Raw genomic sequence first — 25,423 nt, 5'->3', positions numbered from 1 at the left:
TTTGTCCCAGACATTAAAGCATAATGTCCTTGGGGGTGGTGAGGGCTGGACACAGCCACAGTGGGCAGCCTGCAATGGTTCCTGGCTCCCAGCTAGTGATGTCCAAGCAATTTGCTTTGCATTTCTAGAACCCACAGCCACTAAATGTCCAAACCTGGGGAACCTAGGGGACCTCCAAAGACTATGAGACTGTTTTAAAAATACTTTATTCTTTAGAAAATACAGCGTTCAGTACAGCGTGCTCTGTTCCTCCCCAGCTTCAGCCCCTCCACTGCCTGCACCCCCTCTGCCAAGGCCAAGGCAACATCAGCACAGGTGCCAGGGCAGCAGGAAAGCAGAAGGCAGGTTTCACCAACCCCACTTCCATCTTCCCAGGGAGGTGGGCGGCTCTCGAGCCCTCACTGGTACCCAGCAGCAAGGCACTCTCCCCCTCAAACCCCCAGTGAAGCCTAATCCACAGCACCAAGCTCAGCCCTTGAAGCTGGTGATGGCCCCTGGTGGCTGGGGACATCCCCGAAGCAGGAGGGAGGCATGAGGGGCTATTATGCTTCCCCACACAAGGATTTTTGGGTAGCCCATGTGAATTTTAGGACATGGGGCTGCCCCAGACCAAAGAGCTGGCAACAAACCAGGGGGGTGATGGTGGGGGCTAGGGCACGTGGGGTGAAGGGGGCACTACTAGGGCTCAGGGTCCCCTCAGCTCCCATCTTGAACAGCAATAAGGCTGAGTCAGGGCTGTAACAGCTCCCTCCAGGGGAAAAAGCCTTATTGGGAGGGTTCAAAAAGGGGATGCAAACCTCACCCAAAGGCAGACTGACCTCACTCCAGGGCCAAGATGATCTCAGGACTGGGGGGGACCTTCTGCCTCCCATGAGCTGGCTCCCCTCAGGAACAGACTCCTGCCAGCAAAGCCCACCACGCAGGGGGCAGGATTGCTCCAGGCCTGGCACAGAGGGGCCATGCACACGAAGAGCAGGACAGGGGAGCACAGTCTGGGGGCTGGGGGAGCAGGGAAAGAAGCATTTTCTCTTTTCAAACAGGAATCCCCAACACCATCCCCTTCCCATTGCATAGAGCAGCTTGCAGGCAAGCATGTCCTTCAGTCACCCAGGGGACACTGAGAACAGCAGCTGTGACCCCGGGTGGGGACAGGAGCAAGTCTGGGGTACATGACCCTGCTGCTCCCATCCTCCTCTGGCAGCCCCAGGGCTTGCACAAGGACACAGGGAAAAGAAAAACTGACAATCCCAAACCATCCCCATCTCTCTACCCACAGGTGCAACAAGCCATCCTGATGTTTGAAAAAAAAGGAATGAAATAGGAAAAAAAAAAGGGGGAAGGGAAAAATAGGCTGAAAAGGAGGGAAAGATCCCCAGGTCAGCGGAGAGGAAGCCAGGAAGCGCTGCGGGGATGCTGTCCATTCACTGCCCAGTCCTGCAGGATCTAACTGTCCTCGCCGTTCTCGCCTGGCCCCTTGATCAGCCGCTTCTGTCCCCGTTTGCCCACAGGCCCTTTGGGCTTGGCGAAGGCCTGCTTGAAGGCATGCTGTTTGGGGTGCACCTCCTCGTAGAGGAACTCCGCTGTCAGCTCGGCTCCATCATCGATCTCGATCTGCATCCGGGAGCGACAAGCAGAGGTTAGTAGCTTCCTGCGGTCTTGACACCCACCTTTGGTACACTCAACTCCCCCCAAGCCCACTGGTGGGGCTGGACCAAGGCTGTGGCACAGTCCCTTGCTGATGCCTGGCACAGGTCTCTGCTCCATCACTGCCAGGTGGACTTGCACTTACCTTCTTGGCTATCTCCAGGCAAAACTCCTGCTCCACTGTGTCCAGCAACCGGCTCTTGCAGCTGGAGTACAGCATGCGCTCCTTAATGCTGCATTTGTACCCAGGCATGGAGTAGATAAACACTGTGAGGAGAGAGCAGGGCTTGTAGCAGTGCCCGGGCTCATGGCCAGGGAGCACCAGGCAGCCACATCCCACCCTGGTCATGGCTTTTCCACCCCCAGCCTACTCAGCAAGAGAAGGTGAGCCATCCCATCCATCACCCCTCCCTAAATCTGTTCTGGTACGCCTGCAACACAATGGCCACCAAACCACCCACACAAACCCTCTGTGGCAGCTCCCAGAGAGCCCTGCACTGTGTGTGTGTCAGCTTCTTTCAGCACCAAAGGGCTTGCCAGCACCCACCACGGGAGAACGGCAAGTGGAAACCAACTGAAGGTCCCCTGCCACACCATACCTATCCCCATCCCCCTCCCCGCTTGCCTCCCATGCGAGCAATGCTCCAGGAAGAGTGGGGACCAATGTGGGCTCTAACCATTCATCCTCAGTGGCAGGGCACTCACCCACAGACTCCAGATAGTCTCCCTCGTGTGAGTGCTTGTACAGGAAGAAATGGTAGCGAGCAGAGTCCTGGGGGATCCTCTTGGGCAGGTCAGCAATCTCTGTGGGGCTTGTGTGCACCAGGTCGATGGTCTCCCGCTCCAGATCCAGCTTCTGATGGACAGAGGGGATAGGGGAGCAGGCAGGAGTGAGAAGGGGCAGCAAGAGGCAGGGGAAGAGGGGTGCAGAGGAGCTGCATGAGGGACCTACCAGCTGGATGTAGTTGATTTTCTTCTGCTTGAGCGCCTGGATGGCTTGCTGAGCATCCAACTGCAAGGGAAAGGCCAGGCCCTGCAGGGTCTGGTGCTTGCTCTCCACACTGATCTCTGTCTTTACCTGCGGATGGAAACGACCCCAAGGGTCAGGGCAGAGACTGGCAAAGGGTGGGGAAGGGAGAGAAAGGAAAACCGGCCAGGGCCGCAGCAAAATCCACTTCAAAGAGCCACCTGCCACCTGGCTTACAGGAACCACGGCATTAAACCACCAAGAAGTCAGCCAGGCTCAGGGTGGAGATGCTTGTCACTGTACTGCCATACCAGGAGATCACCCGTCCCCAGCTCTGCACCCCCACACTACCTGGCTTCACTCCCAGCAAAGACCATCTCAAAACTGATGTTTCCCAGCAAGACCCTGGCAGGGGTGTCGTGACCAGTTCTGGCATGTGTCCATCTCCAAACATCTCCTACCACAACCTGCAGGTGATGGGGGGAGCCCCGAACTGTTCAGTGGGGAGGGCAAGTCCCTCCTCAGTGGGTCTAACTGCAGCAGACAGGCAGACCCTCTGGCACTGGAGCTGGGGAACTAGAGATCCAGTGCTCAAAGATCCCAGCCACTGTCTTCCCCACAACTCCTGCAAGGCAAAGGCTGCTGCTCACTCCCCAAGCAAACCCCTTATTCCAGAAGACTGAACCCCACTCCAAAGAGGGAAGAGACATTGTGGAGACATCACATCATCCTGGGCACCTCCATCCTGAGCAGAGCCGCGACAGGGGTGTCCCTGACTAGGACCGGGAGGGTACCGCGAGCTGGCAGCGGGAAAGCAGGGGCAGGACACAGCAGGCGCGGCATACCTCCTTGGGACCGGGATACTCTACCAGCGCTGGGCAGCAGCAACAGCCCCCCACCATCTGCCACAGAATACAGGGAGATGGCGTCATCCCGACTGCGGAGGAGCCCATCCCACCTCCAGAACCCATCCCCGCCCCTGGACCCCCAAACAAAGAATCTGGCAACACTAACCCAGGTGCTCTACTGCACGCATGGGTCCCTCTCCTTTGGGATCAGTTTGGGGGATTTTGGATAAAGACAATCCAGCCTTTATTTTCTTCTTTTCTCTCCCCCGATAGACAGAAGGAAGAAAAATCAAGGCATGCCACGAGAAACACAGCAGTTTTAAGCTCATGTCTCAAAAAACAGCTCAGCAGTGCCAAAAGTGATCTCATTACAAGGCTGCCCTCCATGGTACCCACACCCCACAGGGTGATGGACCTGGGGTGCTCGGAGCAGAGCATGCAGAAAAACACCACCAGGAGAAGAAAAATTGGGCATCAAGCAGGCAAAGCAGCCTACCATCTCGGTGCTCGAGTCCTGTGAACAGGAATCCTGCAAGCATGGGGAAAGGAGACACACCATCAGCGACACCCTGCACGGGGACAGAAGGGGGGGGTCTCATGCGAAACGAGAAGGGAAGGGGGACACACAGACATGCTGGGAGGATGGAGGCGTACCATCTCTCTGCTGGAGGCCAGGGAAGGCTGGTCCTGCTGGCATGGGCAGGGAGAGCAGCAAAAAACGACATGGGAGACATCAGTGCTGGGGAGCAGTATGAGGGAGAGCCCTGGCCCTGAGCCTTGGCAGCCCCACGCACAACATCTCTGCCGACATCCCCATGCAGAGCCCATCCCCACCCCATCTCCTGCCTGCTCACCAGCCAGGGTTGCCCCAACCCAGAGCCTGGAGGAGTTCAGCAGTCACAGCAATAAATGTTGGGCTATCCCCCACCAAACAGCATATACTAAAGGTTTTGGGGGGGGGCGGGAAATGCCCAAGCCTCTATCCATGCTAAGCACGCTGGAGGATGAACAGGGTGTGAACATGCAGCTGCAGGAAAATAATTGCTCAAGGGTCATCCAGTGCCAGGTGGGTAAGAGGTCTGGCTGACCTCAAAGCTCTGCTGTTCTACCGTCCCCCAGGCTGCTGTGGCACCAGCAAGGGCCCAAGGGCAAGCACACAGGGGTTCAGAGGATGCACATAAGCTCACCTGGTCTAACCCTGTAGAGAGATGTGGCATGAGGACATTACCACTGCCAACATCTGCAGATACTCATCTTACTCCCCCATAAATGGAAGGAAGCTGAGAGTGTTATAGCAGGACCAGAGAGAGCTAAAGCTGCGACATGAAGCACACTGAAGTCTAAAAATCCCAAGAGGTAGAAAGTTGTCTTAGCAACACCAACTCTCCCATATACATCTTTATTTTCTACTCCTTCCCTTTTCAAAAACATTTAAAACTGGCTCACTAAAACACTCCCCAGGGCACAGACTGGGAGCCGTGCATGGGACAACCGAGCACGTGCCGCATCCTGTCCCCCCAGCCCCAGCCTTGCCAGCATCAGGATTGGCTGGGGGGTTATTTTATCTCCTTTTCTTTAGGTTAGTTTTTTCCCCCCCTTTTTTTCCTCTTTGCCGGCACAGTGCTGACCTTGGATAATAAGCATTTCTTTCCCTTATGGCAAAACCTTTGCTGGGGGATTCTGGCAAAGCCTGTGCTCTACTCACCCACCAACACACTGTGCAGCAGCTACAAACAACACCCCCTTACATGCAGCAATAGCACGGAGACCTTTAGTTCCCGTTAATTCTTCTGTCTTATCCCCCAGCTCCAAAGGTGCCTTCCTCTCCCCCGAAGCCCCACACTGCGATATGCCTGGCTCTCCCCCATCTTTGAGTCTGCGATGGTTCTAGAAAGACTTCCCAATTATGGGTGTTAAGGTAGCTCAATCTCAAATTCAAGGCCATTTCTTAGCCCATGGTCTGCTGACAACTTCCAGCTCAGTAAAGCTGACAGATTTTCCAACTATTTAAAAAATATATATAAAGCAAATGGCAAATTTTTGTGAGCTCCCACCCAGCTATCAAGAAGGGGGTAGCTCACAACATTTCATCTGCCCATGCAATCCTCAAACCACAGGGGTAAGCCTGGTTTATGCAGCCTAAAGCCTGCTTTACCAAAGGATGAGCAGCCTATTGGGACACATGCAAACCTGAGTCCTTCCTCTCTTGGTGTAAAAGGCTGCTGTGCCAGGCCTGAAGCTGCTCCCACGCAGCATCGCCTCCCCGCTCCTGCTTTGCTGCTGCCCTTCCTCTCTATTCCCTTCTCCACAGTGATCTGGTGGTCAAGGAGGATCCCAAGGAGCTTCTGCCAGCTCAGAAATGCAGCCACCTTTAGGGTGAAGACTGCAAACCCAGTCACCATCTTGGAGGGTCGTGCATCAACAAGCATTGGAGAAGAGGAGAGCTGCACTGCCAGCAGCAGCTCCACGCGAGGGGCACAGCAAAGCACTTGTGAGCTGGTGGCTTTTAAAGAAGCAATATCCTTTGTGTCACTTCCAAAATCCTAATAAATTCATTGAACCCAGGGGGACACGCGGGATCCTGAACTGCTAGCAGGGGCATGCACAGATATGCAGAAGTGCTGAGGTCAGGGCTTGTCTAGGGGTTCCTTCCCAGGTTGCTGCCAAACCTGACTGCTTGCTCCCACGCACTGGACCTGCAGCCTCTGCACAATATGCATGCATGTGCAAGGACCCTGTAAGCCTGCAGGCAACATGCAAGGCTGGAGGCATCACTGTACTGAGCAGGGTGCTGCTACAGGTTGAGAGCTGCTCCCGTATAGCTCCTCTTGGTGAAAGCCCTCTGTTTTGCATGGCTCCAGAAACTTGCTTGAAGCTGCATTTACTGTTGAGTTGTGAGTTTTCCCTGCCCTGAGGAGGTGAGCATGGCACCAAGCATCTGAGCTGTAGCTCCTACCACCTCCTGTTCCGTGCCCAGGGCCAAGTGGGCGCAGTCCCTGCACCAATATAGAGACCCTTCAACACCCCCAGCGCTTGGCTGCTTCCCACCTTTAAATCCACAGGCAAAAACATATCAATTTTCCTGTCTTTCTAAGTGCCAGTGACCATCCCCCATACCCCAGCCGGCTGAGGGGACAGTGTACCTTTAAAATAACCCCAAGTCAAACCAAATGACAGCAGCACCTTCACCCAGGTGCTGTGTCTTGCAAAGGTGAGGGTGGGAAGCAAAGCACAGCAGATCAACTGGAAAACAAGTACCATGAGCACCACTTACCTGGGCACTTTACCCTGCAAGACAAAGCCTGAAAAACACCCTACTTAACCTTGCAGCACTGGCCAGCCAAGGCAATGGCAGACACCCAAAGGTGCCAAACAAGCCACAGAGCCACCATGAGCACCCATCTCTCTCTTCTCCAAGCATGGGCATCACCTTGGATCCTCCTGCACAAATGCTGCTCAGCTCCCCCAGGCTGGGAGCTGGGATAACCATGCTGAGACCCACACAGTGGCAACCACCCCTTGGTGGCATCTCCTGAATGCCCCTCAATTCCACCACCCCTAACCCTGATCTGGCAGGTGGAAACCTCCTGCCTCATCTTTGTCATTAGTTAATGCCACCAGGCTGATTGGCTTCACATCTGCCAGGCATGTCCTGATCCATCCACAAGCCCACAGCCCCAACACAGGCAGAAGAGAGATACTCCTCTAGAGAGGAAGGCTTTCCACAGCATCCAAGTGAAATCCCCCAACCTCAAAAAAATACTGCTTCCAGGTGGTTTTCCCACCTGGTGAGCCAATCCCCTTCCCTGCCTCGGTGTTTCACTGCACCGCGGAGGTTAGCATGAGTACCACGAGATGCCGATGGGGAGACAATAGCATTACAGCCTTGCATGCCTCCAACCCTACCCTGTACCACTTCCACATCTTTTTCCAGCACAGCAGCCCCCAAATTTAGGCTAAGACCTCTATTTCTTGGGACAGCATTGTTCATATTTATAGCCATTGAGGAAGAGTATGGGAAAGGATGCTGCTGCAGCCCAAAGATAAGCCTGAATTCTTCCTGCCTCCCCAGTGAATTCAGAATCAGTTCTGGCTTTTACACTGACACGTAGAGGTTAGAGACTGCTGCCTGCTTTCAGCCTCAGACTGTCTTCTGACGGCCAATTACAGCAAGCAAAATGGAGCCCTGAGCTCATGTCCTAGCAAGGGAGGGGAGAAAAAAAAAAGTCTGTAAATTCCTCCTTACCACCAATTTGACCGTGAGGGTGCTCGGTCCACCTCGTCAAAGGCAGGAGCAGGTTAAACTGCAGACTTATGAGAGCGCCCAGCAAAAAGGAGCCATCTCGCTCACTCCCACACCTCCAGCAGCAAATATATCCTTTCATCCTGCATCCCTGCATACTCTGAGGGTCTTGGGCTCCTTCTCCCCAGGCTGGCGGACACCTACCTCATTGATGCGTATCTGCTGGAGCTCCTGCTCAGCTGCGGTCAGCGGGGCTGGGGCGGAGCAGGAGGACACGTGCTTTTGGTAACCGCTCAGGGACACATCCTCCTGCAGACAGAGGGAGAGGGGAAGCAGCAGGGGATGTTATTGTTGCAGGCTGGATGCACCTCTCCAGCCTTGAGGCTGCGTCGGAGCCACCCAGCAGGTCTTAGGCTCTTTTCCCACCAGGAGGACCAACCCGAGCAGTGTTCTCAGATGCCTCCATGTAAATCCCACAATCAATTTTAAGCAGTGCCTGCGAATGCCTGCACCCATTCTGACCACCCTACCCCTCACCGGACACCCGTGGCTGTGGCAGCACATCTCCCCCAGCTGATTAACAGAGCTCATAAGCATGAAAGTGAGAAGGAAAAACAGAGACCATGGCCCAAGAGCAGCAGAGAGGGGCACTAGAGCAGGAGGGCAGGAGCATGGATGCTCCCTGGCTCCCACCAGCACAAGAAGCCCCACAGGGGGTCTGATGCCTGGGAGGCCCTTGCTGTGCAGCTTCCCCTGTGAAGAGCCCGTGGAAGAGGAGAAACTTCCTGCCAAGCACCGCTGGGGAAGTGCAGCCAGATGACCCCGGCATGGCAGCAGCTCTTGCTGCTGGAGTGACACTGCCACCACCTGGCGTTTGTTTTCCCTCTCAGAGTAAAGCTCCAGATCTCCTCAGAGCCTTATTCCCACCCCTTCCATGGACTCCATCACAGACTGACCACAGCCATGCAGGCAAGAAAAAGTGACAGCAGCCACCCAAGAGACTAAAGCAGCACGGGGGCAAACCTTCATCCTGTCCACCCACCAAAAGCCAGCATCCCATGTTTACCTGGCTTCAGTGCCAAGCCCAGGGTAGGCTCCTGAAGCTCAGAGTTGCACCCAAAAGGCTGCCCAGGAACCACCACCATACCTTCACCGTTGCAAACATCTCGTCCTTTATATGCCCCCCACCAAACTCCTTCTTCACTGTTGCTCTGGTGGCAGCATAGAGCATCTTCAGCCGGACCTGCACGAGGATGGAGGCGACAAGTGCCATCAGAGAGGGGATCCTGCACAACAAGGAGAGAGAGCAGTACCTCCACGCCAAAGGTGCCCAATGCTTGAGGCCACGGTCCCACCACCAGCATCTCAAACCTCAGCACTCCTTGGGAGCAACCACCTAGTTTCTATCCAGGCTTATTTCCAACCACAGCATCTCTGGTAGGGAGCAGCCAGGAAAACCCATCAGTGCTATTTCCACGACTTCTGGCACATGGCACAGCCTTGCCAATCACTGCCTGCAATCTGCTAGTTTATTCTGTGCTTTGCTTTCCCATCCCTGAGCTCCAGCACATCACTTCTTGTCCACGCATGGGTAAGAGGAGGCGCAAATACTGATGGGGTCACCTAAAAGTGACTTTTGCCTTTCAGCGCTTTTATATCGTTCTTCTGCAAAACACAGGGAAGAGCTTTGGCAAGTGCTCCTTGGCACACTGTTCTTTTGCAATAAGACACTCAGTAGTTTGTTGAGAGATATAGATAAAAATATCTATTGGTATATACACATGTATATGTACATACACACAGTTACATATATGTGTGTGCATATACATATATATGTGTATATATAGTATTTGTTAGATGTATCTCAACAAACTGCAGAGGGTCTTTTTTACATATGTGTGTTATAATATATAAAATATTATGTAATAATAACATATATAAAGTATAACATATATATGACAAGTGCACATACTGACATAGCAATAAATCTATATAGCATATAGATTATATACAATATATATGTGTGTGTACATATATGTGCGCGCGCGTGTGTGTATATATGTATATGACAAGTCCACACGTCAACACAGCAGTAAACCTCAAGTCCCATTGAAAGCCCATTACAGAGGTGTGCTCAACAAGACAGCATTTTCCAAGCTATACTGCTGAAATCCTCCAGATTACCATCCCATACAACCAGCCCTTTTGCTCCTGCTCTCTGACTCGTTCTCCAACCCCACAAGCCAGCCCACCAGGTGTCAATGCCAGCCTGGCTGCACACAGCTCTGAGAGAACCAGCCTGCCTAGCCCTTTTTAAAGCTGATTTTGGAGCTGGGCCCAGAGATGGCCAGCAGTCACTCTGCATCAGCCCTCCAGCAGAGCGGGCCAGGCTGGACACATGGCCAGGTGAGTTGGTGCCAGCGCCAGCTCTTCCCAGTGACGCTTCTGACTAGACCCAAGGTGGGATGCCTCAGTCCAGCCCTGTGGCCTATGCTGCTCCCCCCAATACATCCCAGTCCCTCCACCTCTTCATGCAGCACTGCTAAGAGGACAGAGTCCCAGTGTACACTGTGGCTTAAAAAATTCCGCCCCCCCCCCCAAGCAGTCTCCGCTTCTTCTTAACCCAAGCATGGTGATGGAGGGTGTGATCACTCCTCCTCAGACCCAGCGCCAAGTCAAATTGGCCAGCATCTCCTCCACCCTACACCTCCCAGAGCATGCCTGTGTCCCCACACTGGGGTGTCACAGTCCATCATGGTGCTCACCGGGGAGCTGTCGGGGGACCAGGAGATGAAGAGCCACTCGTAGCCCTGGGCGTTCTGGCTGTCCAGACGGTACAGCACGTAGCACGGCTGCTGCTCGTCAAGCAAGGGCAGCACAAAGGCATCGTAGTCAGCATCCCAGCGCCGGGACAGCTCTTTGTGGGCTCCCAGCACAAGCTGCTCTGGAAGAAGACAGGAAAGGTGGTGTTGGATGAAGGCAAGGTTCACCTTGCAGGACCACATGGTGGCTCATCTAAGGGCTCACTGCAGCTCCAGTACTGACAACAGTGCCGTCCTGCAGAAAAACAAATTATGATATAGAGACATGTGCAGGAGCGTACAGCCCCAGGGATGACCCACCAGGAGATGACATCAGGGGCATGTCTGCTGTGGAGCCACACATGTTTTCTGCCAGCATCCCACTGCTTCCTGTCAACCATCTCCTCCACTTCCGTGCTCCTCACTGCCCAGGTCTCCTCTCTGGTGACCATCTGTAGCTTCCTTCTTCCTTCTGCTCTTCTCCCTCCAGCCATGTAATCCCCAACGACCTCTCCTCACTCATGGGGGAATGCGGGACCTCCTCCAGCCCACCTGGACAAGCTCTAGGGGCACTAGAATACTTCACCAGGGACATGAGGAACCACCTAGATTTGTGGTGCTGAGAAAAATAAAGGTCCCAAAGCAAAAGCCAGAATGATGAGCCAAAGCTGTTCTTATCAGATTTCTCGTAGCTTCAGAGGGGTCAAAATCAGACCTGATACCCAAAACCTATGTCTGCGGGGACCAGAGCTGTCCCAGAGACCCCAGCCTGGGTGGGGACTGTACTGCCAGGTGAGCCCCAGACTCTGGAACCAACATACATATTTCATGCACATGGTCTCATCTCAAGTATCTGGAGGGTATCTTTTTTTCAGCTGCTACGAAAGCAGCAGTGGGGCTGGAGTCCTGCAAGCCAGGCAGCACTCAGCTGGGATTTAAATGCTGGTGCAGGCATCCTATGAACATGAAAAAATGCTCCTGTGAGGGTCAAACCAAGCTTTGGGATGGCTGGATGGAGAAGCAACAGCACTGGAGACAATCAGCACAGGTTGCTGGAAAACAGTCTGTATTTTTATTCCATTTTTATTCCATGCAGAAAGGTCTGGGAAGAGATGCTGGGACTCAGGAAGATGATGTAGGAAAATCCAGAGGTGCCACAGCAAAATGAGCTGGGGCCTTGGACAGTTGGCATTCAAGGAGATGCTCAGTCTGGCACGTGCCCTGCCTGGACCTCTGCCTATGGCCCTGCTGCCCATTGGGAGCCAGGGAGCCAGCCCCTTGGCTGGGGCACAGTCCTCACCCTCCCAACCCATACAGCTCAGCAGCTCTGAATCCCATGGCAGGAGAGCTTTTAAGGAAAATAGTTGAGGAATAAAGGGTTTGGGATTAATTACTCTCACCTCCACTTTCCATCTGAGCAGGGCATTCCTGCCCCCAACAATAGCACAGTCCTTCCCTGCCCAGCGCCACCCCACCATAGCATCTGCCATCACACACTGAACCCATAATTATTTGCACATAAGGGGCTCCTGCTACCAGTACAGTAACAAGGACAGAGAGAAAAAGGTGTTGAAGATACTTCACCTGCAGCAAAACTACCTGTTTTGAGAAAGAGAAGCGTAAAAACCTCAATGTACCCCTAAAACAAACATAAAGCCGTGCAAATGGATTTGGGCATTGCAAAGACCTGGGATCCTGAAGAGACTACAAGGATTTCACCCAGCCAAACCCACTGGCAGCTCACGGGTGTCTCTGTCTGCCAAACATCCCAACACCTCACGCACAAGGCAATTGGTGCCAAGTCACTCCAGGCTATTCCCAGGCTGCTCCCAAGCCAGACCCCAGCTGTGCTGCTGCAAGCTGGCAGCCTCCAGCTTTCCCTTGTTCAGGGCCAAGTTTTCCTCCCCAGTGCTTGCAGCAAAGCTAAATGCTGTATTCACCACCTAAGGTTAGTGTTCCCATTTCCTTGGGAAGCACTGGGAAAGAGGAACCCAGAACAGCCACCCTTTGGCAAAGCATTATTGTCAGTGACAGAAATTGTCACCAGCTATTTCAGGCTCCATTTCTGCAGAGTGCTGTTGCTGGAAAAAAGCACGGCTGGGAGTGTTTCTGGCCCTCGAGGTGCCCCCAGCACTCAGCCACAGGCAGGCTGCCTCACTCCAAAATGCCAGTGCAAGGCAGCCCTGCCTGCAGCTCTGGCAGGCGCCGCAGGGGGACAGTGCAGGAGCCGGGCGTCTGCAAAGCTCAGTGCACAACATCACCTACATGCAAAGAAACACACCCAATGAGGAAGACTGCAAAGCCTACTCCTTGCAGTCAGCAGGTTTCTGGACAAGAGTGAGCATCACCTAAAACTGCATTGGGCCACAAGCCACTCTCCTGCCAGCAAACCATTGCTGAGCCTCACCTTCTCCACACACCTTCTCCATCTGATCTCAGCTTCTCCTGGCCAGCCCCCAAGGGCAACATCAGCTCAAAGAGCTCCCCAAGGGTTGGTCAGTGATAGCTGCTGTCCTGGGGATGCCCAGATACAGAGCATCTGCCATAAGGCTTCATATTCCTCTCCTTCCATCCACTGTTGCCTGCTCCAACATGCACCAAGACACTATGTAAGGCACAAGGTCCTCTGCAAGCCATCAAGCAGGGATGGAGGCTCCTCTTATACATCCCCTGTGCAGGCAGGGCAGCTGGCCTGTCCTCCCCAGCCAGCTCAGAAGACATCCCTTCCAGGGTCAGCATGCTTGCGTTTCCGTCCAGCTGCAACATCTGCCTGGCCACTCATTACTGCCCAAGGTCCTTCTCTGGAGGGTAGCTGGAGGCTGATGCCCTCTGTGTTACAGAAAAGAGTGGTGGCCCAGAGGGAACAAGCACCTTGTTCCACGTCACACAGGAGGTCCTCAAGCCAGGCTGATAGGACCACCACCACCTTTTCCCCAGCAGACCAAGCCCTTCAGTGCAGAGGGGTTCCTGGCTCTCCTCCTTCCACCTGCCTCCCCATGGAAGCCTCAGGCTCTGCCTCATCTGAGGCTTCTGCAGACATCCAAGCTCCTCCAGAGCTGTCCATGGCTAGTCCAGGCCAGCGGAAAGGAGCCAGCAGGGTTGGGGAGCCAGACTGTAAAGCACAAAGCACTGCCAAGCAAGGATGGTCTGTGAAGCAGCTGCTGCCGCTGACACATTGGACAGATAAACATAACCCATTCAGCCTGAGCGGAGATGGTGGGACATGGTAAAAAGTCTCCCTTGCCGGTGTCACTGGCCACAACCCAAAGCCCTAGCACCCTAAATCCAGGCTTAGGTGCATCCAGGACTTATCCTAACGCAAACCTGATTCCTGCTTTTTAAAAGGAAAAGGAGTCAAGAGAGCAATATTGTTGTCAAAGATGTTGCAAAGAAACAAGGCAGATGTTACACCCCAACACACAGGGGCCTCGCTGAGGACAAAGCCAACACTGCTGAACCTTGCAGTGGTCCTGCTAATGCGACCCATGCATTTCAAGGCGCTCTACTCTTCCAAATATGGCTTCACAGCCCCTCCAAAGGCCAGCACAGGCTTCTTACGACCACAGACTCCTTATGACCACGTCTACTTCAGCATTTGCAAGCATGGTCCTGGTGGCTGTCCTGGTTTCAGCTGGGATAGAGTTAAACTTCATAGTAGTAGCTAGTATGGGGCTATGTTTTGGATTTTTGCTGGAAACAGCGGTGATAATGCAGAGATGTTTTAGTTGTTGCTAAGTAGCACTTACACTGGTCAAGGACTTTTTCAGCTTCCCATGCTCTGCCAGGTGCACAAGAAGCTGAGAGGGGACACAGCTGGCCCAAACTGACCAATGGGATATTCCATACCATATGACATCATGCTCAGTATATAAAGCTGGGGAAGAAGGAAGGGGGGGGACATTTGGAGTGATGGCATTTGTCTTCCCAAGTAACCATTACACGTGATGGAGCCCTGCTTTCCTGGGGGTGGCTGAACACCTGCCTGCCCATGGGAAGGAGTGAATTAATTCCTTGTTTTGCTTCCGTGCACAGCCTTTGCTTTACCTATTAACTGTCTTCATCTCAACCCATGAGTTACCTCACTTTTACTCTTCCGATTCTCTACCCCGCCCCACCAGGGGGGAGTGAGTGAGCGGCTGTGTGGTGCTTGGTTGCTGACTGGGGCTAAACCATGGCAGTAGCCCACCCAAGGGAGGTGGTGATGCCCTGCCAAGGTGCCATCAACATCCTGGATGCCATGAGAAACAAGTCATTCATATGCAATTGAGGCTGAGACAATGGAAAATCTATACCACAGAGGCTCCCCAATGTGATGCTAAATCAGTGCTTTGCTCTGCTTGCTTGTTTTATAAATGTAGAGGCCACCCAAAGGCACCTTTCCGTGGGCAAACACAGGCAGGTTGGCACCAGCCTGCAAACCGAGCTAGGGGCAGCCCCATGCACAGGAGCTGGGATGGGATGAGTTTCAGAGTGTAGCATCCTTTGCAGGATGCAGTCGGGGCCCCATGCTGAGCCCTGCACCAAGAAGCACCCCTCTGCCCAAAGCATCTCCTTGCCTGCTGTTGGATGTCACATCCAAGGAGGAAAGTGCTGTGCATCGCACTCAACCATGGTCCCACAGCACCTGCAGCAGCTTCTCACAGGGGTCCCATAATAGAATTTGACACAGCAGCAGCAAAAGCCCCTCAGAGCCAAGCACCAATCCCAGGCACCAGCGTAAGTCTGTCAGCAAAGTTGCTGCTCCACCCCGGAGCTCCAATAGCTGCTCACCAGCACACCCAAATTCTGCGCTTGGATTTCAGCTCTGGGCTGCTGCGTGCCAGGGAGCCCCAGCAGGATTTTCCTTGGGGTTTCAAAAAACATGAGCTGGCACTGAAGCAGCAAAGAGGAAAGGAGGAGAAGCAAAACAGAGAACCAACATAGCATAAATCAAAGCACTTGAAAATGGGACTTACCATCTTCAATGACAACCTTGATGAGCCGAACTGAACCATTTCGGGCTTTGGCAAAAAAGTCCTTTAATTCCGTGGTGGCTGAAAGAACCAGAAACATGGTGATCAGATTTAGCAGTCAAAGCAGGCACTGGGCTGCTTGGCAATCAGCCAGGGAGGGGAGCAACTTGGCAGGATAGAAATTTAAAGATTAAAAAAATGAAATCTCTGGTGCCAAAAACGATAATAAAAATAATACAAAACTCAAACAGCTGGGAGTGAAGTGCTGTGTCTCCTCGAGGCGTCAGAGTTAAATAGCAGCTGGGAGCACATGTGATCCAGAGAACTTGATACTTGGCCTGGGTGAACATAATCATCCAAATTTAGACGATGGCTTGGCAGGTTCAGGCAGGGAAAGCTCAAGTGACAAGTTTATTTGCTTTAGAGAGTGGCTGGCTTTGCATACAGGGGGTGGCTGAAAGATGCCCCAACAGGCTGTGACATCCCAAGCTCATGACATGAGGCAGGGATGCTGTTCCCAAGGCAGCCAGGAACGAGCATGGCTCCAAACTGGAGGCACTGGTTTGAAACCAAGCCCCTGAAGCAAGAAAAGGCTGGGATTATGCTGCAGAGCCAGCAGGGCTTTGGCTGCAGGCAGCTTTTGGGGAGCCACCTTCCTCCTCATCCCCCCTCCCCAAGCACCAGGCACCAGCAACCGGTCTTCAGCATCCTACCAGGAGGCAACAGTGGGCAGTGGATGTTGAAGCCAGTGTCGGAGACTTAGTCTGCCTACCCAAAAAGCATCACTGGTGCAGATCTTCCCATCCCACCTGGGACATGCTACTTGTGAAGGCAACGCCCAAGAGATGCAGCTTGGAGGGGCTGTGCCCCCTGACAAGGAGCATCTCCCAGCCCAGCTCCCCCTGAAAGCCCCTTCGATTATGTACCTGAGCCCCTTCCTGCATGTGGCCACAAAGCCGAGGGAATCCTGTGAGTTCAAAGCCACAGGCAGCTCTGCACTTGTTAGAAATACTAAAGAAATCGGCATTGCAAAGATTAGAGTCCCAGGCAGACACCCCTCTTAGTCTGTACCAGGATCCGTGCTCAGCAACCCCCTGAGCCCAGTGCTTTGCCACACTGCCTCCCTGTTACTGATCACTGTGCTGGAGCAGCCCGCAGCAGGAAGGAGTCCTACTTTGGTTCCTGAAGCCTGAGAGCATCCACAGCCAAGGCACTTTGCAAAGAAAGCCATCACTATGTCAGCTGGAAAGGTGTGGTGGCTGGAGAAGGGGCTGGCAGTGGCCATACCCATTATACTCAGTCCCACTGGCAGTAGGTACCACCCTTTAGCACAGCCCCCCAGTATCGCTGTGGGTGGACCTTAGCCATCACTCACCCAAAGGACACATGGGCCCAATGACTGTCACACACTGGTGCCCCCTGTCCCCTGAAGGCAGACCCCAGGCTGGGGCACTGCCCTCAGCTCCCCCAGCCCTGAGGGAGAAGGAGCGGCACGGATTTGTCCCCATGCTGCATGCATGACGATGCAGGCAGAGGTAGACAGGGATATCCTGGGGATCCCCCTGGGGAACTCCTGCTTGTCCCTCCCAAGCCATACATCTGAGATGCATCTACCCCACCAGCTCAAAGCCTGCCCTGATTAGAGGTCTGGATGGTTTTTCCTCCCATGGAGGGAACAGGCACAAATGAGGAAGAGGTCCCAGGCTGGTATCCTGCAAACAGCGGCACTCCCATACAAACCCAGAGATGTCACCCCAGCAGTACCCCATGGGTATGGGCATGCAGGCACCCCAGCAAAGGCACGTCAGTCCCTAATGGCATTTTAGCGGGGACACACAGAGGCTTGCTGGGGTAATCCCACCAAAAGCAAACCATCCTTTTCTCTCCCATCAGCATTGAGGCATGTGGCTCTTCTAGTTCTCAGCACACACCTTCACCCTCTCCCAGACACCAGGTTGGAGCTCAGCCCACTCCCACCGTTCCCATCCAAGGCTGCTCTGATATTTTTAGCCCCTTCCCCTGCTGAGAGCAGCTCTTTCCTTCCGGCAGCATCTGTGGTTATTGCAAACACATGAGGCGGAAAAGGAGGAGAAAGCGAGACATTTATACACCCAGGAAACCTCATGCAGAAGACAAAAGCTCCTAATAAGCATTAAGCTTCACTGATTCCTATCACACTGCCAAAATAGGACAGAACAACATTGGTCTTGGCTGCTTCTATAGCATCAACTTCAGGGGAGAAAGAGGAAAGCTCTGCAGCACTAACAGGCTTGCAAATTCCTCTGGCCTGACCCAATCCTTCCCAGAGCCCAGGGACACACAGGGGTCTGGACAATCAGGAGTCTGGGAAAATGCAACCCCACCAGCCCACCTGGAAATGCTAGGAGTGCCCAAAAGCATTGGGGCTGATAGATGGGATGACTGACAGTTGAGTGATCACAAGTGACGGCCAAGCACTGGGACCCATGTAGGTACAGAGGGGCTTAAGGGGATGGGAAGAAGCACAGATGCTGCCGGAGGGGCCGAGCAGACTATAGGAAATACTGCAAAGTCTGCCAAGGAGGGAGATGCTTTCCAGAGGAGACAGTGGCAGAGCTTTCAAAACAACACAGAGCAGGCTTCCAAGCTTTAGTTCTGCTGAAATAATAAAAAAAATTAAAAAGCAACTTTCATTTAAATGAAAAAAATCACTGGGGTGTCTTTGATGTCCCCTTCTGTCTCTCATGAAGCAGTGCCAAGAGCTAGTGAGGAGGGAGAGGAATAGGCTAGCGAAGGTTTTCAGCATGAGCTCAGCAACTGCTTCATTACAGCATGATTACGACTTAATTGGCACAGCAGACTTGACGAGATGGCTCACGTGCCTGAAATATTAATGTAAAAGTCCACAGCCAGCTCTGGAAGAAAGGCAAGGAGACTTTACCCTGGAGATGGAGGCGAGCAGTACCTCTGCCCCAAGGCATCTCCATGCCAGGAAGTCTCCAGGAACCAACTCAAGGGCAGAAAAATCCACATGTGGGGAAACCACAAAAATCAGCTTCTTTTTCTGGTTTGTCTCCTTCTGCAGTTGACAACGAGGCAAGGCAGGAAAGAAGATGCTGGGCACACATCAGCATGGCCAACGCACAGCACCAGCTGCAACCATCCTCATGTCCAGATGGGGAAGGGGGAAGTGATGGGGCAGAGGACTGGAGGGGGACCTGCACATCCAACTCACCCTCTAGACATGGGTTCCTGGAAAATCCTGGAACAAATAATTCACAAACCCAAGGTAGGCTACAGCCAGCAGGGATGTACCAAGACCAAGTTGCATGAGGTCAACCTAGCTTCCTCCAGCAGAGCTACAGACCTGTGGGCTTCAAGGGTCTCAGCTCAGCTTTCTAAGTGTCTCCAAGTGTTGGAAGCCAGCTTGGGAAACATGGTGGCAGTGAACCTCTACAGCACCAGCACAAAACCGCACAGATAACTCACTCTGGGAGGTATCAGAGGTTGGATCAAGCAAGGTGTCCTGTGGACCTGTTTAGTCCAGGTTTAGTCCACGTTTCCATAAACACTTCTGGCAACTGCAATAGTGCTTTCTGCAGCTGTAAGGTGGGAAGCTAGAGGAGATGCAAGTGCACGATGAAGAATTCACCGTTCTCTCAGCAGATGGGAGAAACGGGCTGGAAAAAAAAGAAATAGGATGAAATTCAACAGGAAGCAAAGTACCTTAACTAGGAAAAGGACCAGCTACACTGATGCATGGCAGTGTCCAGCAGCTCCAGAGAAGAGAGGTGGGTTGCAAGCCAAGTTCAGGTTAATTGCTTCACGTTGTTGCAGGCAAAGTCATTCACAAAGGCATGAACAAGAGCATGACCACATTATTTGGTGCTGACAAGGCTGCAGGCACAGCACAAACAGCATGTTCAGGCTCCGCATTGTGCAAAGAGCAAGGCACAGGACAGATGGCACCTATTCCATAAGGCGCAGCTTGCAGGAGCAACTGAAGGAACCAGAGCTGGTCAGCCCAGAGGAGCGAAGGAAAAATTAACAACTTGTACTGGTTTTCCAGCCAGAAACATCAGGTCCCACCTTGGCATTTGGGAAATCTCGCAATGAGGGTGATCAAACCCTAGGAAGGACACCATGCCTCCACCCCTGCCCTGAAAAATCTCCAGAAATCCTCCCAGGATGATGCTGCTTTGAGGCAGGGTGAGCTCAGTGACATCTTGAGGAACCTTCTGGGCTTTCTACAAGGCAGTCCTGCCATCAACCCTCCTGGAAGACATTGTGGGCACAAGCACCCATACCTCCTCAGCCACCCTCCCATGACAGCCAAAAATCACTTCCAGCCACCGAGTTGTGTAACACCTCCCTCTCCCACCTGTCCATAGGCTGCAGATGAGCTGTCCCCTATTCATGAGGCACCTGCATTTAACAGCCTGCTACCAGCATGCCCCAGGTTCCCTTGCACCACAAAACCTCCCTGCCCAGCAGTACCTGCCACCCATTTAGCATGGAGGGCTGAGCAGAGCTGGCCATCAGCACCAGGGCACCCAGGCTGGGTATCTCATGGCATGGCAGGGAGGTTACGGTATGGCCAGTTGGTGGCCTTCAGGTGTCCCGGACCATGAAGGCAAGCTACCAGAGAACAGGAGCTCATGATAGGATAGCCCAGGATGTAGCTGTTCGGATCAGTCCCCAGGAGATTTCAGTGCCAGACTCAAATCACCACACTTCCCCAAAAACGCTGCGAGATGATGCTTGCAGGTACCAACCCACCACAAAAGCTGTCCCCAAAACCAAGACTTTTTTTGATGTTTACAGCCCCAATTAGTTTATCTGAGCAGAGCCAGGCTGTAATGAGGCCAGAGGGAAACAGAGGCACCACACAGTGATGACAGCCATAGCTGCGGCAATGGGCCAGGCTCTCCCTGGGGATGCCAGGGTGCCAGCGGAGCACAGGCAACCCCTGGGGAAGAACCACAGGGATGGAGGCAACAGCCACACTACCACCCTATACCTTTCCCTCCTCTATCCTCTCACTTGCTTGTTGGGGGAGCAAAAGGTTTTTGCTTATTCAACCCTTCCCAATCCCCACCCCCCCCCCCCAGCTCAATAACAGCACCCGGCTGCTAGATCAATAATACATGCTCCCTGAAACAGATGCCTCTCTCAGTACATCAAGTCACCTCACTTTCCTGACAGGAAACCTGAGCCTCCGGCCATCAATCTTTTATTCCCTGGACATAATCTTCAAGTTGATGTGACTCCAAGTGGCTGCTTCCCTTTCACTGTCTGAGGCAAAACATGCCTGGGATGCAACAGGGAAACTCAGCCAAAAACTCAGCCACAAACCTGGGCAAAACTTGTTCAAGCTCCAGGGATGCTTGGCCAGATGGTAGTCAAGATGCTGATGGGCAAACGACCTGCACTGTGCACACCTTCCCTGCACAGGCAGCTCTGCCCAGCTCCTGCCAGGGTGTCCAGGAAAGGGCACAACTGCAACAGGCACAAACCAGCTGTTGCTGCTGCTAAAATTCCTCCTTTTCAGTCTATCCCACTGTACTCGATCACGCAGCACCTGCTTAAGAGGTGCAGAGCACATTTCTGCTGGCAGACTTGGCTGGACAGTTTAAGCGCTAAGAGGATTCTATTTCTCACCATGGGAATCTTTTCTCAGGGAAAAAGCTACAGATGTCAGAAAGTGGAAGGGGGCGGGGGGGGAAGCAGGGTATCTGAGCAAGAGAAGACACAGCCAAAGCTTTTCTCCCACTTTTCCATGGGGCTGGGCCGTACCCTTCAGGATTTCACATGGATGACTCCTGGTCCATAATGCAAATCCCACCCAGAGGCTTTCAGCCACCTGCTTCTCAACATCTGATTTTCCACTTGCGTGCCCGGGACCCATCTTTTCTCTGCTTTTGCAACTCGATCAGAGTTAGTCAGCCCTCTCCCCCATCTGGGGTAGGCAGTGGCCACCCTGCAGGCAGCATCAGTCAGATCCAGCCAGCAACACAGCATCCTAGAGCCAAGCCTGCACAGTCCTGCTTTGCTGCAGAAGTTGCTGTTCCTCTTCTCTGCCCAGTAAAGCCACCACTGGGAGCACTGGTTTGGGCATCAGGGGGAGACCATGACCCAGGGACAGACCCTGACAGTGATCTTGTTGCATTTAGAGCCTCTTGACACATGCTTTCAAAGGGATTTCCTCTACCCATGACTTAAGGGGTTTGACATCTCGGGGTGTTTCTCTGGTCTTCCATCCGCATTGCGGCTCTTGTCATCCTGGTGTGCCACCAGCTGGGACCATCACCCCAAGCAAGGTGTCAACCTCTGAGTTGGGTGCTGGCCCCAAAGAGCTCACAAGCAGGGACCAGCTCCTCAAAACCATCCTTGCAGCAGCTCAGTGCCTTCTGTCCCCTACGGACACCAGGAGCCATGGACCAGCCATCCCTTCTCCTCCTCCACTGTTGGTACAGTTTGATGCATCCACAGTTAGGAGGTTACTCCTGGCATCCCAGACATGAAGCCACTCCAAATTCAGGTGGCCAGGCGTCTCAGGAGCCAGCGCTGCCTCCAAGAACAGTGGGAGGAGAGGGGCCAAGGAAGCGGTGGATGGGGAGAGAAGCTCCTTCCTTCTCACTGAAGAGCCAGGAAGCCTCTGCTTTCAAAGGAGACCATTGCAGAAGCAGCAGCTCCCAGGTCCCTCCTCTCTGCTCCTTTTTTCCCACCTGACATCATTCATGCCTACATGCATCACGGTTATGCTTCTCCTGAAGCAAATGGCCATTCCTACCAGATGCTTTCCCAGTGCAAGATCCAGTCCCGGGGCAAAGCAGAGGCTCAGCTGTGGACAGGAGTGAAGGTCCGTCCCCATCCCCACATTTCACCGCTTCCCCCAGAAAGAACAGGCACCAAGCTCTGTTTTTTCGGTTGAAGAAACAACATGCATTTGATTTCTTTACTTTCTGGATGAAAAAAAAAAAAAATCCCCTTTAAGAGACTTTTTCTCTCTACCCAGAGCTCACGAAACAGCACCCAGAAGCAACTGGAAGCAGATGACCTCCCACCAGCAAAGCCCTAGTTCAGTATTGTCTTCCTAAGGTTTTTAAACTCAGTGAATGCTGCCCCCATCTAACATCACTCAGGCAGAACAGGGACTGCAAAAACACTCATTAAATCCTCCCAGCTGTGGTTAAAAAGCAGGTTTCCAGCCCTAAGAAGCACACAGCAATCCTTGATAGCTTCCAACCACCTCCCCAGCTTGGCAGTCTCCATAGCAGCCCAATTTTCTTGCCAGCACCTTTGAGGGAGCTGCCACGGATACATGAAAAAAAAAAAATTTAGCCTCTTGCCTCTGCATGAAAGGCTCAGCCCTGATTAAACACCTGAACCTGTGGCTCCACACCCCCGAGCGAGTGCCGCCATCACTAAGCCTCCCAGGGACCACCCACTTCTCCCCAAAAGCTAGGATGACTCGGTAGCATTGCAGCAGGGAGCTGCTCTGAGGGTTTCCCTGTCACCAAATCACCGTGCTCTCACGCTGATCTACCACAGCAGCAAGCAAAATCTCTCACCAGCTTGCCTGCAACATCCCCCAAGCTGACCAGCGGGTCCAATCATAATTCCCCCAGGAGCAGATACCTTCCTGCAAATGGGGAGAAATTGAAATGAAAAAACATAAAGCAATGCACGCACACAAAAATAACCGGGCTCCAGAAAATGGGAAATGCGGAAAATCCCTCCTCCTCCTCGGCAAACAACAGACCTCATCGTCTCACCAGCGGGATTGCTGCTTCTCATCCAATACCAAATCTGCTGTCTGTCAAGCAAAGGAATTAATTTGACCACCATGCCAAGGTGAGGACTGAAAGACCCCAAAAGTCCCCCCAGGTGGCTCCCCTTAAAGCTCAGAGTGCCCCAGATCAGCACCGCATGTGTTGGAGGGGCAGATTTGCATTCAGAGAGGAAACAGCCACTTCCTGGAAGAGGAGCCACGCAGCAGGGGATGGAGAAGCAGACCCAGAGGAGCCACCCAGAGGTGTCTAAGATACTGGGAGAGCAAGACCACCCAATACAAGTTATTTTTCATAATCACAGGGAGGTTTGTATGCCACCCCCAGCTTGGGGATCCACTGCCTGGGCAGAGCTGTTGGGTCTATCCCTGCCCTGCACCGGCTGCAGCTCCTTGGGGAAGTCTGAGTCCCTTCCTCTTTCCAGCAGAGCACTTGCTGACAGAGCACATGATGTCCTATGGGCAATGATAGCTCAGGGCAACTCTCAGCACTGGTCCTGGCAGGGATTGTCGAGCAGTAGGCCACCAAGGTCTGTGGAGATCAGCACTCTCGGAGAGCAGCTCAACAGCTTTGCCAAGCCAGCGCATCCCCTCAGCAGCCATGAGGGTGCCAGGGAGGATGGCATCAGTAGTGTAGGAGCGATGGGCATGGCAGCAAGCAACAGGCAGGAGCCTCTCAGGGCACAGGCAGCACCAGAGGCCTTGCCTGCACTAAACCCCACAGGAGAGCTCTGCAGAGCAGGGCTGGCACATTGAGAGTTCAGGTCAGCACGGGGGTTCATCTCACTGATTTTTATTTTTTTTTTTTTACAGTAGAGGGAACATTCAACTAGACCCTGAACCTCAGCGTCTCAGCTTAAATTAGAAGCAACAAATCTGAATTCAAACATAATGAGCTACCAGCACTCCCAAGCAAAGCAGGAAAAACTTCTAAGCACCATTACTAACAGCTTCTGAACTACAGCTCCTCCAGGAGCACCTGAGAGCGAAGGATGCTCTTGACCATGCACTCAAGCAACAAGGGTACTCATGCCATGAAGGAACAGCAGCCACAAATTCAACATCCTCATGCAAAGGTGCTGGCCACGAGGAAGAGAGTTGCGAGGCCAGTGTCCCATCTCCCCTCCCACGGCACACAGCGGTGCTGGATTCATACCCGACCAGTGCTGAGCAGGGCTTCATGGGCGGCTGCTCTCACATCCCTGCTCACATATTGATCCTGTTACATAAATTATGTGGCACCTCTACTCCTGATTAATACTGTTAATTGAGATGGCCAGTGGGGAGTAGGAGGGAAATACTGTGAGGACACAAAGTCCCACACCAAAGGCACCTATAAATGCAAATGCTGCTGTCTCAGGGTGCTGGCCAAGTCCTGTTGGGAGTGAGCGGAGAAAGCAGGGAGCTCCCCCCCAGATACAACGGCAGTGGTCTGGCAGGAATTTATTCAGGCTCTCTGTAAGCCCCCTGGGAGGAGGCGCAGAGCTGAGGGCCGAGCATCACCGCAGGAGCGGAGATGTGGCCGGGGCTGATGCGGGGCCGTGGTGAAGCAGACCTGAGTGGTTTATGGTACTACCGCAGCAGAAGGCGTCTTTATGAGCCGTGTCACGGCAGTTTATTGACCATCAGCCCAGACAAGAGAGGCAGGAGAGCCCCTCACCGGCAGCATCCCCGGAGCCAGACCCCTCCTTCACCTCCTAAGAGCGCCCAAATGATCTGAGTCTGGCTCAGCATCCCCTCCCCCCAGCTACTCGCAAGGAAAACCTGCCAGCTCCTTCGGGAAGCTTCATCTTATCGCCCTCATCATCGCTACCGCGACACCGACACCGCCGGGCAGCCTACGGCGGAGACGCTGGGGGATGCTCAGGGCGCGCCCATAATGGGCGCCTCCCGAGGGGGGAGCAGAGGAGCAGCCCGGCGGGCGGGGGTCTAACCCCAGCCCGGCGGCGGGAGCTGTGGGCACCCCGCGGAGAGGGGCGGGAGGCGACCAGCGGCTCAGCAAGCACCGCTTACCGTGGATGCCGGTCTGGTGAGTCATGGCTCCGCTCGGCTCCGTTCTACTCCTCTCCGGCTCTACCGCGTCCCGGGCAGGAAACAGCTCCGCACGCAGCACCGCCCGCTTCCGGAGCCTGGGGCCCGCCACCCGCACCGCCCCGGGGAGGAGCCGCCGCCCCGGGGAGGAGCCGCCGCGCCGCCT

The 25,423-nt window shown here is 53.6% G+C and overlaps 1 protein-coding gene across 3 annotated transcripts; it reads right to left on the bottom strand.

Moving 5' to 3' along the window:
• Nucleotides 1-187: 187 nt before the first annotated feature.
• On the bottom strand, nt 188-25,384 carry TWF2 (twinfilin actin binding protein 2). 3 transcript variants are annotated; one of them, XM_064453986.1, is made up of 11 exons: nt 25,240-25,384; nt 15,459-15,536; nt 10,468-10,646; nt 8,850-8,945; nt 7,907-8,011; nt 3,956-3,988; nt 3,457-3,513; nt 2,597-2,722; nt 2,350-2,500; nt 1,790-1,911; nt 188-1,611 (listed from the first exon to the last, which is right to left on the bottom strand). In XM_064453986.1, the coding sequence occupies exons 1-11, from the start codon at nt 25,262-25,264 to the stop codon at nt 1,444-1,446; spliced, it is 1,140 nt and encodes a 379-aa protein (XP_064310056.1). In that variant the 5' UTR covers nt 25,265-25,384; the 3' UTR covers nt 188-1,443. The 3 variants fall into 3 exon arrangements, with proteins under 3 accessions (XP_064310056.1, XP_064310057.1, XP_064310058.1); XM_064453987.1 differs by lacking the exon at nt 3,956-3,988; XM_064453988.1 differs by lacking the exons at nt 3,457-3,513; nt 3,956-3,988.
• Between the last annotated feature and the right edge of the window lie 39 nt (nt 25,385-25,423).

The sequence above is a fragment of the Phalacrocorax carbo genome, chromosome 6, assembly GCF_963921805.1.
Source record: "Phalacrocorax carbo chromosome 6, bPhaCar2.1, whole genome shotgun sequence".
Taxonomy (NCBI): domain Eukaryota; kingdom Metazoa; phylum Chordata; class Aves; order Suliformes; family Phalacrocoracidae; genus Phalacrocorax; species Phalacrocorax carbo.
Note: the sequence above shows the minus strand (reverse complement) of the source record. Positions and strands in the feature narration are given on the sequence as shown.

Bases quoted from the DNA above. Each gene is read 5' to 3' on its own strand.
- TWF2 (XM_064453986.1), bottom strand. From the start codon at position 25,264: ATGACTCACCAGACCGGCATCCACG. The intron at 15,537-25,239 runs GTAAGCGGTGCT...TGGTTCTTTCAG, and splicing joins TCACCAGACCGGCATCCACG to CCACCACGGAATTAAAGGAC. The intron at 8,012-8,849 runs GTATGGTGGTGG...CTCTGTCTGCAG, and splicing joins AGATGTTTGCAACGGTGAAG to GAGGATGTGTCCCTGAGCGG.